Source organism: Crocodylus porosus, unplaced genomic scaffold (genome assembly GCF_001723895.1).
Source record: "Crocodylus porosus isolate Cpor-Errol unplaced genomic scaffold, CroPor_comp1, whole genome shotgun sequence".
Lineage (NCBI taxonomy): Eukaryota > Metazoa > Chordata > Crocodylia > Crocodylidae > Crocodylus > Crocodylus porosus.
In genome coordinates this window covers 88,222,655-88,240,195 of record NW_017728943.1, presented here as the reverse complement: position 1 = coordinate 88,240,195, position 17,541 = coordinate 88,222,655, and the positions used below count along the sequence as shown (strand labels likewise).

At 40.7% G+C, this 17,541-nt stretch overlaps 1 protein-coding gene across 3 annotated transcripts in view; it reads right to left on the bottom strand.

Annotated features, from left to right (window-relative positions):
- The window catches only part of MEMO1 (mediator of cell motility 1), a 51,936-nt gene that overhangs the window by 7,556 nt on the left and 26,839 nt on the right, over positions 1–17,541 (bottom strand). For all 3 annotated transcript variants that reach the window (XM_019549753.1, XM_019549752.1, XM_019549754.1), the window contains 6 exons: positions 15,232–15,313; positions 10,258–10,326; positions 8,418–8,530; positions 6,226–6,337; positions 4,259–4,401; positions 2,580–2,656 (listed from right to left, as the gene is read on the bottom strand). In XM_019549753.1, coding sequence (XP_019405298.1) covers positions 2,580–2,656; positions 4,259–4,401; positions 6,226–6,337; positions 8,418–8,530; positions 10,258–10,326; positions 15,232–15,313 — 596 coding nt within the window. The remainder of the gene's footprint in view (positions 1–2,579; positions 2,657–4,258; positions 4,402–6,225; positions 6,338–8,417; positions 8,531–10,257; positions 10,327–15,231; positions 15,314–17,541) is intronic.

Below are 17,541 nucleotides of genomic sequence, written 5' to 3'. Positions count from 1 at the left end.
GCACTAACTCAGAATTTTATGCACAGGTGACTTCTCACTACAAACAACCAACAACTAAGAACTGCGCTTACACTGAGTTACTCTTTGCCATCTTCTTCCCTCCCCTATCTACTGCCTGCTAGGGCTATGAGAAATTTTGCCAGCTGTTCCGTTCCAACACTGCTTCGACCAATTTTGAGGTTGAAATGGCAAAATCAGAACAAAACAAAGGCCATCGAAATAGCCTTGAAACCAAATGTGGCTGGTCGAAACGTTTCAAAAGTTGAAACGTTCCAACCAGTTGGGCTGACTTCCCATCTCCAGCACAAGATCCAGCAGGGGGTGGGAGGCAGCCCAGCTGGGCCCTGCACTAGATCGCACCGGGGGCGATTTTTGTCTTCCAAAATCATAACTTCTAAAATAATCCCTAGCTATTCTGGTTGCAAAACAGTGTTGGAAAACAGTGTAATAAATGCAGTGATGCCTGCTTGAGTCTGGAACAATGGCCTCAAGAGCTGTTGAGCATCTCACACACAAAAATCAGTTGCTCGCAAGCCTAGCAGTTGTTGTTTAAAAGTGATACTTTACTAACACTTCTGTGCTTATTAAAACATATTAGAAAGGAGAGTGCAGGTCTATGACCCTTTGCCCTCTATCTGTTTTAAGGGACATCTTAACTAGGCCCCCAAATACTGTAGGTGGTCAAAGAGAACTGCTGCTTTCTCCATCTAGTCAAGAACAAGCCAAGCCCGTGGAACCCAGCAGAGTATCTGAGCTTGATGGGGCCAGGATTAGGTAAGCCAAACTAAAGAGGTCCAGTATAGTCCAAATGCGTATTGAAAACCTACTGAAGTCAGGCCAAGCTTGGAAGCATATCTAGTCATATTTTGACCAGCTATATAACTTAAAACAAATAGCATCTATTTTGCTGATTTACAAAAGTGGAGCTACTTTTGACAATGGAATTTGGAAAAAAGTACCTTCAAATATTTTCTCCCTAACTACAGACAATTGGGGCTGTCAAGTTCCAGAATGCTGCATTTTTTCTCAATCCTAGACAGCAACATGCTCTGGTTAGGCAACCTCCAGCTTTCTGTGCTAAGGCAAAAAAGGGCTTTCCCATTCTTCCACCCAGTGTTGTTTCCTCCTTTGCTTTTTGGCAAGTGATGGCACACAGCAATGTTATGCCTCAGGGACATAGGATTTCACCTCCATTAACCCCTCTCCTTACAACACAGCTGTTTTCCCTCTTCTCTGCCATCCCGAGCAGTGACTGTGGCCAGAGACACTTTCCTCAGCATGACAAAGAGCTCCCCACCTGTACCTCACAAAGTTTTAAGTATTCTTTTCAACTGTTTTCCTCTAGAGGAGGATCTGTCATTTCTCCATAGTAGTCAAACTATTATTTTGTAAATTCCTGTGTGCTCATGACCAAGTAACTTCATTACAACAACTACAGGAGTTCAGAAAAATACACTAGGAATCACTCAGTATATTTTCTGTCTTTTATTGCTATATAGCAGCTGGTAAATAAAGTCAGAAGCTAACCTATGTCACCATCCAACATATAGCACTCGCACTTCACATGTCAGAGTGAGAACTTCTAAATATGACTTAGTTATTTCCCCCCAGATAAAGACACACGTCTCAAATTCACAAAGATTCTTAATCCTGCTGCATGTTGGAAGTTTACAGAAACCTGAAAGAGATGAACCACTAACAATGTCTCAATAACATTTTCTGAAAGGCTGGAGCAGATGTTCTGCATCTTCACAATGCTGAACTTGACAGCCTCCTTGAAGTCATTTTTCTTAATTCTGTTGCTCCCCTGAGTAATGCGGATATATGAATCTAAGAGAACCATGAGTATTTGGCATAAAAGGCTCCAAGTCTCCTTCCAAAAAGTTGATGCTGACTGACTAGACACTTCAGAACCTTAGAAAAACCCCTGCAGAATTTTTTTGATTTTCAGGAAATATTGGAATCATCCAAGTCTTGCTGGAAGGAAAGACAAGCATTTTCAGTTTCTGTACATAAAACATAACGATTAAATCCAGATGCAAGTAAGCACATGTGGTTTTTTAGATTAAATCATTTCCTTCTACATCTAGGGAAGAAAACGGGTGGTCCCAATGGAATAGGAATGGTTTTGTTTTCTTAATCTGCACAACATCCACATTTTCCCCTCCACTTAAGAGTAATTAAGCCTTTGAAACCATCACCAACACCACAGGTAAGATCCCTGCCAAATTAAACTCCACGTGTAAGCTACCAGAATATTCTGTTTCAGAGTCATAAAGCTCACTATTTCTCCTACACACATGTACACTGAAGGAATTTCAGGCAGTCAGGTATACATTTATTTTCAGAAGTAATATTTGCAAGATTCCACCCACAATACATTGTGCACACTCAGTAAAATGTACAATACCAGTTGAATGTAATACAATTGTTAAAAACCCTGTTTATGGCAAGTGAAAGGAGAAAATGCATATGCAGCATGTCTGTTCCTGAATATTTTATTAGATTCTAGAAAGGTTCAAGAGACATGCACACATATTTTTTTCAGACAGTTAGTTCCCCCAAATCTGAAAACTTACCATTTTATCTAGGTGCTCAATGGATCTATAAATTTCTCCTTGGGATTCATCATAGTAACTGTAACGGAACCTTTGACCTTCAAACAAAAGTTACATATAGAATAAAAAGGGACAAACTAAACTGGTAGCTAAAACGCTCTCTACCGTATCAGAATCAGATTTATGATATTCATAAAGTAACAATCTTTCTCTGTTATAACTTTCTACTCCACTGAGAGAATACCAAACATTAGTACAGACACTCCCCAAAACCACTTAGGAACATAGGACAGAGGCATCCTGGCCCAGGGAGTCAAGTCCCCTGTGTTTCCAGGCAATCATTATGCCTTTAAGGGATACTTACACTTTGAAAAATGACTATGTATAAAATGCCGCTACTGGCACAATGTGTTAACTGCCTACCCATGTCTTCACATCAAAATTCCCTCAGTTCACAAGTAAATAGATGCGTCTGACTGCCAGCCCCGCAAAAATGTGCAACCTGAAAAAACAAGGTGGTCTCTTCTGCTTGCCCAAAAGCAGCCATGATAAAGATAACATCAGAATTTTAAAAAGAATCCAGGTCATCCTTTCATAGCTCTACTGGCTCTACAATTCTGAGATAAGTAAAATTAACAAAGATGACCTGAATGCAAAAAAGGAAGCACATCTTGGGTAACATGGAAAGTAACAAAAATCATTTGTAACAAAAATGACTACGGGTCTAGAAAATGACTTGCAAGTAAAGGCTGGAAGAACTTTAGGGTTATTTAGTCAGGAGAAGAGAAGACTGAAGAAAGATTTGGTACTAGTCTTCAAATATCTGAAGGATAGTTACATAAATAAAATGTTAATAGACTATTTTCTGTGGCTGCAGGGGACAGGATAAGGAGTAAGGAGCTTACACTGAAGCAGGACAAGTTTAGGTTGGATATTAGGAAGAACGTTCTCACTATAAGGGTGTTTAAGCATTGGGACAGATTACAGAGAGAGACTGGAGAGATTTAACTACAGGTCAGACAAACAAACACTTGTCTAGGATGTTTTAGACAGGGTTGATCTTGCCTTGACCAAGGTGTTAGAATAGATGACCCCTGAGATCCATGCCAGGCCTCATTTTCAATTATTTATGTACCTTTTTTTTTTTTTTTGGAGAACTACTTTTCACCTGTAACCAGACATTAAAAAGTACAGGTAAAAGGTACTGGGTAGTTCACAGAAAGACATGGAATCCAGGATTCTTGGATTCTATATTTGGCTCTGTCTTCAAAACCAGTTGGATAATCCTAGGCAATTCATCTGTCTCCAGTTTACCTATTACAAAATAGGTAGACCACCGATTTCTATGGATTTTTGTAAAGCCTAATAAATTAGTTTGCTTATACTTATTATAAATCATTTTGAGATCCTTAACAGAAAGACATTAAGAGCTAGGAGATATAAAACATTTTTACTGGGCTATAAAAGTTCAGAGAAGTATAGAAGACCTAGAATGCTCCACCACTTTCCCCAGCCCACTAAGAATTCGAAGACTGACAAATTATTTTGCCTAATTTTTTTTAGCCTTACAGAAAGTGAAAAGGCATTCAAGTTTAAAGTTTACATTTAGCAAAGATCTCTAAACACCTTCAATATGGTTAAAGAAAGGACCTCTTCAAACATAGCTACCAATTCTTATAATAGAAAGGTCTGTAACTTACCCCAATGGCAAAAGTCAGAAGAAACCACAAAGAGGTTACTAGGATCTGCTAGGTATTTACTAAAGAGTTTTCCAAATTCCTGTTCTTTTGACTCACTCAGTGCTCCAACCAACACAGGAACAATGGTAAACTCATCCTTATGGCTTATATGCAAAAGAAAAAAAAATGTCATTTAAAAATAATTTCTAATAAGGTTAGTATTTGTAATACAACAACTGAAATTATATAACCCCAACACTTAAAAGGATGCTTTCAATACCGGTAATTTGAAGAGCTCTAAGTAGTTCTAGTACTAAGCCTTCTCCAAATTCCCTTGACAATTTTTTCTGGTTCTACAATCTCTAAAAAACAAAAAATCCTGCAAAACACATAGTTCACCTTTGCTGGGATATATAACATCCTTAACCAACAGAAAAAACACAACTGTAGAGAAAAAACAAAGAAATGGACTATAAACAAGACTGAAATACCCCTCTATAGATAAGCAGCAGAACTGACCCACACCAATGTTTAACTGTCAAACTCACCCTGCCCCCAGGCCAGATCCAGACCACAAGGCTCCTCACAGGCTGGACATGGGGACAGAAGCAGTGCAGCAGTGGCAGAAGCAGATGTGGGGGTTAACAGGGCTGTCACTCACCCCTGCCACCAACAGGCATCCAGCCTCCATTGGGACCCACCAGGTTTCAGTAGTGGGCCCCAACCCTCCCCCCCCCGCCCCATTTGCCCCACATAACAGCTCCACGTACTAGAAGCGGCCTGCACACCTTAAGTTTGACAACCCTTAATTCAGCCATCGTTAGAGTCAACGCAAACCTCAGGCGCTATAGGCCCTGTCACTCTGAGACTTTTACCCAAAGAGCCCAACTACGAATCAACCAAAATAATTTTTCCTGATTTTTCAGTCATATTATTCAAAATTGTCTATCTGTAACAACCATAGGTATAAGTAAAAAAGGCTGCTTGTAGATGTTTAAAAAACAAAAACAGCACTTTAAACTCCATGAGCTCCCACACCAAGCCCAGCACATGCCCAGAAGAGGCAATGTATTAATTGGACCCGGTTTGCCCAATGTCTGTATCGATCAGGAGTTTTAGTGGGGCTTTGTTCGCGCTTTTATCTAATAGCTGATTGAATTAGCTTTAGATAAAGGCTCCAAAAAGCCGTGCTGAAGTGCCCAGTTTTTAAAGATGCTGCAGAGCTGGGACAAAGTAATGCACTGCATCTTCCGGTAATGCATTTTTTTGTTTTGTTCTTTAACCTCTGCACACAAACATACATATGCTCCCCCAGAGGTGGCAGGCTCCACAGGCCTATGCAGGCTGGACTCCATCCCCCAGACTGCTGCATGGTGCCAGGCAGGCAGGTGGGTAGGGCTCCTTCCGCTGTGGTGCCAGCAGCCCATGCCACCTGCCAGCAGAGATGGAGGCTCAAGTGTGGCTCACCCAGGGCCTGCCATGTGGTGGTATTACTCAGGCCCCAAATAAAACAATTGGTGGGCTGGATCCACCCCTGATTAAGTCAATTCTTACATATCTCAGAACAAGCATACTTCCACTTGTGTGTTTAAATAGCAGGATTTTTTGTTTATTCCATTTGAAATACATACCCTCATGAATATTTATTTTGAAACTTGTTTCTCAAATAAAAAATTCACTTTTAGCCTTAAAGCAAGGCAAAACAAAATCTAGGACCAGTAGAAGTTTTTCCCCCACAGCACTCCTATTCAAACAAATGTAAAATGTGATTCTTCTATAGATCATTCAAATTTTAATACTCAGTTGTTTGTTCTTCTCCCCGTTTCTATCTGACCAGGAAGTCCCAGCCTCTAATCCACATTTTTCCTTGAATTTTTAATGTAAAATATTCTAAATTTTCCCACTAAAGCATTACTTCTTCCTTCTGCAAATTACACACAATTCAAGTACATGACTTCAGTCATTGCACAGTTTTTTGGCCAAAGTACCTTTCCATGGCTTTAGCAGTATAAGGCAAATGCATTTCAATACTATGTTCATCTTCATCTGTCTGTAGAGACATACGCTCAAACATTCCAGTCTTCCACAATTCTCCATAAACTGAAGAAATTTAAAAATAATAAAATGCTTCATTAAAATAAAATCCTACCAAGCAAACTATATCAGAAGCGGCACAATTAAACAAAGGCACATGCATTCAGAACTATGACCATGAAATCATTAAGTAATTTTCTCATTATAAGCATAAGTTGCTTCTAACCTGTTAGAAAATGTATATATGTCAGTATCTTAAAAACTTAGCACATGGTAAAACAGTGGCAGTTTTAGAAACTTTCAGCAGTTTTCTAGAAATAACATAAATCGCTGTACAATTTAAAACCCAGTTCTGCTCATCTGCATTTCCAGGTTTTCACCAAGCATACAATTATATATTAGTGGGGTGGAAAAACACAGGTCAACTGAGATTCTACTGGTTGGATAAGAACACTATACAGAGGCAGAAAAGGATCTTGGAGTCATCTTTGATGCCAGGATGAACACAGGCTGGCAGTGTGGGGATGCAGTCAGGAAGGCCAACTGCACCTTGTCATGTATCCACAGATGCATCTCAAGCAGGTCCAGGGAGGTGATCCTCCCCCTCTATGCAGCACTGGTCAGGCTGCAGCTGGAGTACTGCATCCAGTTCTGGGCGCTGCACTTCAGGAGGGATGTGGACAACATGGAGAAGGTCCAGAGAAGGGCCACTTGCATGATCAGGGGGCAGCAGGGCAGGCCCTACGAGGAGAGGCTACAGGACCTGAACCTGTTCAGCCTCCACAAGAGAAGGCTGAGGGGGGGGTCTAGTGGCCCGTTACAAACTAGTCAGAGGGGACCAGCAGACATTGGAGGAGTCCCTGTTCCCCCGAGCACTGTCAGGAGGGACCAGGAATAATGGTCACAAGCTGGCAGAGGGTAGATTTAGGCTAGACATCAGGAGGCGCTACTTCACGGTCAGGGCAGCTAGGATCTGGAACCAACTTCCAAGAGAAGTGGTGCTGGCTCCTACCCTGGGGGTCTTTAAGAGAAGGCTAGATGAACACCTTGCTGGGGTTGTTTGACCCCAGTACTCTTTCCTGCCATAGCAGGGAGTTGAACTCAATGATCTGCTCAGGTCCCTTCCGACCCTACCAACTATGAAACTATACTCTACCTGTTAATGCAGTTAAAAGTATGATAATAGCTGTAAATTATTGATATTTTCCTCAAACTCCTCCCTCTGCCTATTCTGTGATGGAACAAATGACAATACAGAAAAAACTTTCCACTCTACATATAATACAAAGCACAGATATGCCTTGTTCCAGTTCCCTGCAAGAGAATTCTCAAATTAAAAACAGTCGACTGACAAAGACAATATTTGCCCAAAACTATTCAAGTCTCTTAAACAGACCTTATATATTACTTTGGTCTGAAATGTTCCTATTTTATAAAATTTATAGTCTTTGAAGTACCACAGGTCTTCTGCTAGTAAGCTGAGCAGTAGTTTATCAAGTTTTACGCATTGGCATGCACGCATGCAGACATTTTGTTCTCTCACTTGAATCTAAGTCAATTGTCAGGTACTTTGTTCTAATCAATCCGCAAAAAAACATATCTAGTAGAACTATGCGATGGGTTGAAGTGGGTAGATCCACCTTACTGTAACAGTTTTTAATGCTGAGTTCCTCTCACATGATTTGTTTGGGTGGGAATAAACAAAGGTGAACAGTGTTTGGGGACTCAGTTTCACAAGCATAAAAAAAGACTTTTGAGATCAATAAGGAAGTACCTTACAAGTAGTCCTGTTGTTAGATTTTTGAGCATTCCTGGTTTTTTTAATGACACAAAAAGTTTCATGCCTTGCATATAATATATTAAAACATAACAGAGCTCCAAGAATTGTACTCTACACTGAAAATAGCAGAAATCTGTATTAGTTTTACATGATTGATGACTTCTGTGAAAAAAAAGAAAAATCAAACTTCCTAATTTCTAGCGATCGGAGCAGTCTAACATGATTATTACTAAGCTCCTCAGGGTAAGGACAGTGGTGAGAACATTAGAGTTTTGGTCTGTGACTAGTGCCCTTATAGACTACCATAATACAAAGAGCTAGTCATGTTGCAGCAATCCGCAAGACAAAAGCTTACTGCATACTTACTCTTTTGATCAATTCGAAGATCATACAGAGGTGTTCTATATATGTCCACACTGGAAAGTGCACATCGGGAAAGGGGCACATGATGGGAAGGCCCAAGAATAAAAATTTTCCTACTATAATAAACAACAGGAGCATACTTAATACAAACATGCAAATCAGATGACATTTCTTCATGAATCTGCATTAGTACAAGAAGTTAAGATCTGGCTGACCTTTGCATCTCCAGGGCCAGATATGAGAATGGTAAACCTAATGTGACAGCAAAGTTAGCTGCCAGACACGTATCCTCAGTGGAGGAGAAAAACGACAGTTTAACAGCTACCCAAAGCTGCTTCTGATTAGCTTTGAGTTTTTCCTGAAGTTAAATTTAAGCCAGCTCTTTCCCCAATGACAAAAAGTCTCTCCCAAGCCCAATTTTTCATCCAGCTGTCTTACAGGTACCATTTCTTACAATACTGTTGATAACTGCAACCTCTATTTTACTGGGGAAAAATCAATGAGTAATCATTATTTCAATTAGGGGTCAGTCTTTTCTGCCATGAGGTTTTGAGAAGTCTCTGACATTTTTATGTTCTGTATAGATAGTGTCATATAACTTATTTTGCTTTTGCATAGGAAAAACCTACAATTGCTTCAGGGTGGGGAGACGCTGACAGGTTTGGCTTGTTTCTTGCACACAGAGTGGTTCAGCAAAGCAAACGAAAAAAGTGGCAAAATGCTACATTATCTCGCTTCAAAATTTATCCAGAACGCTAGCACACCTCAACTGTTACATCGAGGGAATGGAACTCGTTTCCATGAAACATTCCTGATTATCAACAGATTTTCTTTATAAAAACCCAACACCCTAATTTTGTTCAGAATATTTTGCAAAGAACAAGAATGTTAATTATATCAGCCTTTTGTTATTTTTTTTCTGATCATAGGCTGACAGGAAAGTTGGACAGGAAGGGCCTTCACAAGGTCATCTAGTGTAGCCCCCTGCTCAAGGCAGGTTTATCCCCGACTAAACCACCTAGCCAAGTTAAGGTCCCTCTAACTTGCTCTTGAAAATTTCCAAGGATGGAGATTCCACAGTTTCTCTATGTAGCCTGTTCCAGTACTTGACCACTGTCATACTCTCCAACTTATATTTCCCCTGCTGAAGCTTGAAACCATTTCTTCTAGTCCTATCTCTTACAGTCACAGAGAAAAGCTCATCTCCACCTCCTCTGTAATCACCCTTCAAGTATTCAAATTCCCCCTCAGTCTTCTCTCCTCCAGACTAAAAACCCCTAGCTCTTTCAGCCTTTCTTCCTAAGTCTCGCCTCCCAGGACTCTAATAATTTTTATTGCTCTGCACTAGACTCTTTTCAAACTGTCCACATTCACCTTGAAGTGCGAGGTCCAAACTGGACACAGTATCACAGAATCATAAAGCCAGAAGAAACACCTCAGGCTCTTAATAAAACTCAAATCTCTGAAAAATGGCAAATCAAAAAAGAAATAAAACACGACAAAAATCAGAGGCAATTCCCAGTCAATTTCAAAGTAAAATAACTTCTACATAAAATACTCAGGGAAACATCTTTAAATATCTTTTCCCTTTTACTTTGGCCTCATTTTCTGATAAATGGGTCTATTTTCAAAAACAAAGTAGTAGTATTTTCGTTAATACTGTTATAGAGGACTATTTTAATGTCTGAAATGTGAAAATAATGAAAAAACCCACAAAACTATTTTGAAATGATTAGCTAGGAATTCAACATTTGGTAACACCATCAGCTTGAACAATGCTGTTAGGAAATGTTTCCCACTTAAACTACTTTATACATAGAAGAGATCTATTAATGCTACTTACGTGATGTTAGCATCCACTTGTTTATAAGCATGGGCTGCACAAGACCCACAGTAAGTATATCCTGCATGGCTACAAAATAATTTTTATAAAATATTAAAACATTTGTGTCTAAGAATAAATGTATTACTAAGCAATTTAAATAAGAATGTACTAAACAATTACAGAAATAGCAACATCTGAAAAAAACTAGCAATCATTTATCAGGACTGACAATTATTAAAAAAAAATAGTTTTGGGTACATGCGGGATGTATTGTTACAGAGCATTCTAAAAATGTATTCTTTAAAGTGATAGTGTTTCTCAAGGAATGTGAGAGAGACTAGTGGAGATTCAAAGTAGCACAAAGAAAAAGTTAACCTGAAAATGGCAAACAGGTCATGCACAAATCTTAAGAATAACTGGTACGTGACATCCTAAATAATACTATATGTACACTATTATCTGATTTCTATTTATATATGATCATTTATAAGCACTGTCCCAAAGAAAGACAACCTTCTAGTTCTAACCAAGCTGTATATTATTTATATACTAGAGAACTGCCCGTCAAGAATGATGGATGAATTTCAAATAACAAAAACAAACAGATTTTACTTTTTACATTTACTAAATAAATCAAATATTATGAAACTTAAATAAAATAGGCTGAACATTTGAAGATACCAATCCCTTCCTGCACTTGCTCTCGTTCCAGCGGGATAGAGGCATACCCACCCATGCTGCTGCCTGGGCAACACTTACATGCCTCCTTGCTGGGCAAGGGCAAGGGCAAGGGAGCTACGAGCCTCACAACAGCAGCCCATTCCCTGGGGCTTCCTCCACGCCGCCACCACCAGGCACCTGCTCAGGGCTCAGGATGGGGTCACTGCCGCTCACCCACTGCCTCACGCCTCTGCCCGGATTCCACTTTTCCTCAGCTGGCCCCTCCTTTTGTCCTCCCTGCTGCCCTCCCAGGAGCGGTTCAGTAGAAACAGCCATAGCTCCTGACTTTTTTCCCCCAATTCTGGAACTTGGGATCATCCAGACATGGTCACTAAACAAATGTTAAGGTTTAGCAAAGAAATTTCTCTGAAGACACAAATGTTCTCTCTCTCTCTCTCATTTTTCAAGCTATTCACATTTAAAGAGTGTTACAGACAGACAGACACACAGACAGATGGATTAAGCCCTTTATATATATAGGCCTTTATATATATAATGATATCATAGCACAGTGGAGATCAATATTCTTGGTTGGCATGCCTCAAATTAAGCCCCATGCCCTCCCCAGTGATGTTTTTACACATGCTCTGGGGGGTGGGAGTGGGGCGCTTTAATTAGCACAGCTCTGGGTGCTGCTCTAATTAAAGCACCTGGATCATCTCGTGTATCGTGTCCCTGCACTTCAAAATGGCCGCAGGGCACCTTATCTAAAGCTCGTCAAATGAGTTTTAGTTAAAAGTGCCCACGCTGCCATTTTGAAGCATGGGGCACTAATACATCAGACTTGGAGGCTGGATGGAGCATGGGAATTACTATGCACCAGCAGACCTGATTAATCAAGTCTGCTCTGAAGCCCTATAAGTACAGCGTGTTAGAGCAGCTTGCGCACTTGTGTACAGGCACCCCAAGTGCCACTCTAATCCCTTTCCCTAACCAATCCATTACTCTGCTTCTGTTTCCTGCTCTGTGCTTCCCACCCAGTCTGTTGCTCTTCTTTCTGCTCCCTGCCCCATCTCCCACTATGTTGCCTGCTCCTTCCACACACAAAGATTGCCCATGCCACTTGTGCCACAGGTTGGCCATTCTTCCTGGAGTATATCCATGAGTACCTGGGTCTTCATATCTATCAATATACTACACTTTTTCAAGACTTCAAAGCAATAGCGAGGAAAGAACAAGACAAAGGTGGATAGATATGGCACTGAAAGGAGAATAGGTAATAAGGGGTAAGTCTGGAGTTAATTTAGAAATATGCTCTGTCAATGAAAAGGATACATCAACCACAGAATGGATGAATGTAGGGAAAAAAAAAAAAATCAATGAAAATTAGCATAAGAACAGCGAAAGCTAAGGAGAAATTAAATAGAAGGACAGGGTGAAAAGCATTCCTCATTGGCATCCAAAAAATGACTAGGCTTATGACAGGCATTTCTCCATGTCTGATTTTCCAAGAACATGTTATTAGTTATTTCCTATTCTGCAGGTGAAAAAGCAGAGGGAAAAGGTAAGTGAAACGACTTGCAGGAGGTGACAAACAGAAATCTGTGACAAAGCTGGACAAAGAACCCAGGTTTCTTGTCTCAGTTTTGCTCCCTGTCCTCTAGACCCCAGTGTTCTAAGTAGGACTTTGGTCCAGTTTCTTACAATATCTCTTGTGGTATCATTATAAATAAAGAAGGCATGCTTAATTTAAAAAAATCAAATCAAATCACTGTAACTAAACTATCCTGATGTTCCATGGTGTCTGTCCTACCATTTTCTTTCCGCTCACAGCACTGACCTATTTTATTCTTTCATCTTATGCCTCATCTACCTTTATTAACTTTAATTCGATCTTAATATATTTTTAGAAATAGCTCCCATAATGTTGCCATCATTTTTTCTAATCTATCCTGTAAACAGAAAGCTACTTAGGGCTGGTTAGTCAGTCTAGAATTTACTATCTTCTTAGAATCTTTAAAAATACAGCTAGGATTTTTTTCCCTGCAAAAACAGTTGAACAGTTGAGACTTTTCCCTTTCACACCTCCTGTGTTGCTTTGGTAATTTAGACATTTGCATAAGCGTTTGTGAATTTTGCAGTAACTGGCAGTTCTATCAACATGTTTATATGGCTCAGGGCATCTTTGATTTTAGGGTATGACAGCTACAAAACCATACTGTAGTTGAAGCTTCTTTCAGTAGTTGTCCATGGCTTGCAGCAGAGAAAACAGTGAATTCTTTGATCTTTGCATGCAGCTAAGTTTGAGTCAAATTCATTCACTACTTCCAGAGACATGAAGAAACACAAAGAAAATGGGGTTACTAGGTTTATAAGGCTTGAAATCACCCTCTCAAGCACAGTGAACCATAAGGGCTTTTACAGTATTAAATAAGGGTTATTTTGCAAAGTACAGTAAAAGCTCCATTAACCAGCACCTTACAAGCCGGCATATTCTATTAACCAGCATGCTGGCTTGTAAGGTAAAGTGAAACCAGAAGTGGCCACCGTGGCACTTCTGGTTTCTCCAAGCCCCCATGGCCCGGGGCAAAGCAGCTTGCGCTGCTGAGCCCTCACTGCCCAGGGCATAGTAGGCTGCGTGGGGCCCGCCTCCCTGTCCTGCAGGGCCCACAGGAGGGGTGGTGATGCTGTGCAAGGACGCCTATTCGGGCTGCTCAATTAACCGACATATTTTGGTATCCAGCATCCCCCATTCCTGGGCGATGCCGGATAACAAAGCTTTTACTGTAGCAAGTTCATGGTCTTGTTGGAACACTGAAAAGACAATTACCTCATGTATTTCCTAGAAGTTTAGCATTAGTGTCACATTCTTTTGAAGAAGGAGGAATATTAGACCATGGTTTCCAGGCATTTTCACCATCTGATGAGAATTATTTGGACTCAAATATATAATAGTTTCATAGTTCTTAGGATCGGAAACAGATCGTTAGGTCCCACCCCCTGTTCCGGGCAGGAATGAGTGCTGGGGTCATAACACCCCAGCCAAATATCTACCCAACCTTCTCTCAAAGGCCCCCAAGGTAGGAGAGAGCACCACCTCCCCTGGGAGTCCATTCCAGAGCCTGGCAGTCCTAACCATAAAGTAATGTCTCCTGATGTCCAGCCTGAACCTTCTCTCTAACAATTTGTGGCCATTATTCAGGCTGGGTCACATCAAAGATCAACCTTTTTTAAAGCTCAATCAAATTTTATTTCAGCGTCTTGAAGACAGCTTTCAAATGCCAGTGCAGACCAGATCATGTCTAGATCCCAAACCAAAATTTTAGAAATACTTATAACTGCAGGATTTGTTTTTTATGAAGAGAAAGAAATGATAGCAAAGGCAACTTACGCCTGAATTGATCCATAATTCAAACAGCACTTTAGCAAAGGTTGTTTAAAGAATTTAGATAGCCAATTTCATACCAGTTATACTACTATATAACTATACTTGCAGAGTTGGCATATTCCCCATGAGGGGCCTACAATACAGACCACAGTCCCTAGCCCCAAAAAGCCTCAATCTTCATACATCATTAAAATGCACTCCTTGACCTTGCTTATTGGCACAGCCTTTCTGGGAAAATTAATGTTTTAAAGCATAGGCAGACACAGTTCTTTGGGTAAATCTGATATCTTTTATTAGACCAACTCAAATAGTTGGAAAAATTCTTAGCAGGCTTTCAGGTTTAAATACCCTTCGTCTGAGGAACCAAAGGTATTTGAACCCAAAAGCTTGCTAAGAAGAACTACTTCAGTTGGTCTAATAAAAGATATCAGATTTACCCAAAGAACCTTGTCTGCTTATGTCCTTAGTTCAATATGGCTACAACCTACACCCCTGTTTTAAAGCATAGCATCTTTGTCCAGACAAGGTAATCATCTATTTGCACAAATTTTATGCAAGTTTCATGATACTATAAATACTTAAAGTCCACAAAACATGCTCGTAACTAAAACCAATACTTTAAGGCACTGCTTCCCAACCTTTTTCGTCCCACTGCATACTTACATATATAAAAAAGCACTGTGGCACACCGGACGCAGAGGTGGGGGAGATGGAGTGGCATGTGGCCAGCTGGATGCTGATGGGGAGGAGTGGTACACAGCCAGCATTTTGGGCTGGAGCCACGCCCCCATCTGTCCATGTCTGCAGCAGCAGCAGGCAGGGGGCATGGCTCCAGCCCAAAATGCCACAGCACACCGGTTGGGAAACGCTACTTTAAGGAACGTCAGGATAAAGAAAGGGTTTAACATCCTTAAAAACTTCAAACACACAGATTTCATACTCACGGTGCAATAATGGCTCTAGCAGGTCTTTTTGTAGATTGTACTTGAGAAAGCCAACCTTCTAGCTGTGCATTCAGCTGGGGTCCTACAAGAAAAAAGACAGAATATGCTGAAGTAATGGCACGCTTTAGCATAATTTAAAATGTAACTTATTACAAAAAACAAATTACCACCAACTAGATTTTAAAACTAGCCAAGACTGAATTGAAAGCTTGTATTTCAAAAGCAGAAATAAAAGCAATGGGAGCAACATGACAGTGTGGTTTACAGTTGCACTGGGTATGTTCTAGCCTCCTAAACTGTGAAGTTTTATTTACTGCATCAATAGTGCAAATCAGTTTCTGCTTTCTGTGCATCAGACATATACGCATGCTGTGCCAAGGGCCACTGTTTCTAATGACAAATTCACAAGAGGGTGGTAACACACACTCAATTAATTTACTCGACTAATCATTTAGGGCAGGTGTAGGCAACCCCCAGCACAGGTGCCAGAGTGTGGCACGGGAAGGCTTTTTGCTTGGCACATGCACCTTGTAAATAGCTGTGCTTTCATTAGAGCAGCTTGAGAGCTGCTGTAATTTAAGTGCCTGCAGCGCCTCATGTATTCAGCATCCCATGCTTCAAAATGGCAGCAGGGGCACTTTAACTCAAGCTTCTTCAATAAGCCTTAGTTAAAGCACTCCCACTGCCATTCTGAAGCAGGGGGATGCTGAATACACAAGACGCTGAAGCATGCTAATTAGCACGCTCCAGCAGACTCAATTAATCAAGTCTCCTCCTACATGCTGTAATTACAGTGCGTCGGAGCATGCATCCTGCATGTCTACAGGCACCCCTACTGTCTAAATTTCAAACTGATTAAATAGGACAATTATGCAAGCTTGAGAGAACAATATAAAAAAAAAATCATGCAAGGTCAGGATTTTTGCAGATGACAGTTTTTACTGGACTTGCTGCATGGTTGGGATAGATTCAGACAAGCTTTTGGGCACCACAGTACCTTTCCTTGGGTTTACAACATCACTTCAATATTACTAAAGACATGGATGTTACTCACAGGCCTCACACAATTAGCTTTAACCCATTAAATGCTATATGATAGTAGTCAAGGCTAAAGTAGTTGGTTTTTAATAATCCATAAACAACTAAAAAAATTAAACTAACAGCAAGCTGATTGTTAGGGAGCCTGCAAAATACATGAGAGTGCCTAAAGTGAGAAAATGCCATACCTATTTTATAGTACAGGTTTCCCCCACCAACCACAGTTTTGCCAATCAGTTTTGAGTATCCACACTTCAGAGAAGGAGGGGGGGGGTACAGTTGGAAAATAGCCCCCACAGCCCCCTGGCCCTGCTTGTGCCTCTCACTCCACCCTCCACCACCCCCCAACCACCACAGCCTCGCTGGTGTCCCTCATCCCCCACCCACAGCCCCCAGGCCTGCTGGCTTTGTCAACCATGGGAAATTTCAGGAGCCTAACACCCCATGGTTGGCAAGGGAAACCTGTATTTCATTTGGACAAGTTCAGTATTAAGTCAATGATCCTATGGTATTAACATTGAGAAGATGTGGGTGCTAACCTTGAAAACTGATTAATACAGTGGTTCCCAATGTCTTTTTGCTGCACCCCACTGCTGGGAGTGCAGTGCGGCGGTGGCAGCTGCCTGTGGGTGGGGGAGCTCCTGGCATGCGGCACAGCTCATCTTTTGTGTGTGGCACCACTGGCATTGCCTGTGCAACCCTCATTTGGGTTGAGACCCGAGGTTGGGAACCAGTGGATTAACATAACATTATTCCCTTCACTTTTTAGGACCCAGTTCTCCAAGCTCCTGCGCTCACAGGTGCTAAGAGTTCTGATCTCAGCTAGTCCCTGTAGGTTATAACAATGCCTTCACAGAGTATAACAACAACATTAAGAGAACATATTTAGCAAATGTATGTTACAATACTTCCTCTGGGGAAAGTCTTAGCTTACAGAGCACAATATTCTTATAATGAATTAAAAAATTCACTTTCTGCTGCAAGTCTTCTACCTGCTACTGTTACAAGCAGCCAGTTACCATAACACCCCCTCCCAAAAAAAAAACACCCTCAAGAATTTTTTTTAAGTTTCCCATACAGATTTGACTGCACCTTATCTTACTTTCATTTGCAACTACTATAGTAGTTCTTCCTTGTGTATGCTTCTTTCACAAAGCCCAAAAGGAAAGAGAAAAACAACTAAAACTACAAAAATTGGCAGGCACTCAGAAGCACCAGAAATTATATTACAATCATTTCTTGAAATTCTTCCAAATTTCAGGTTAATAGCTT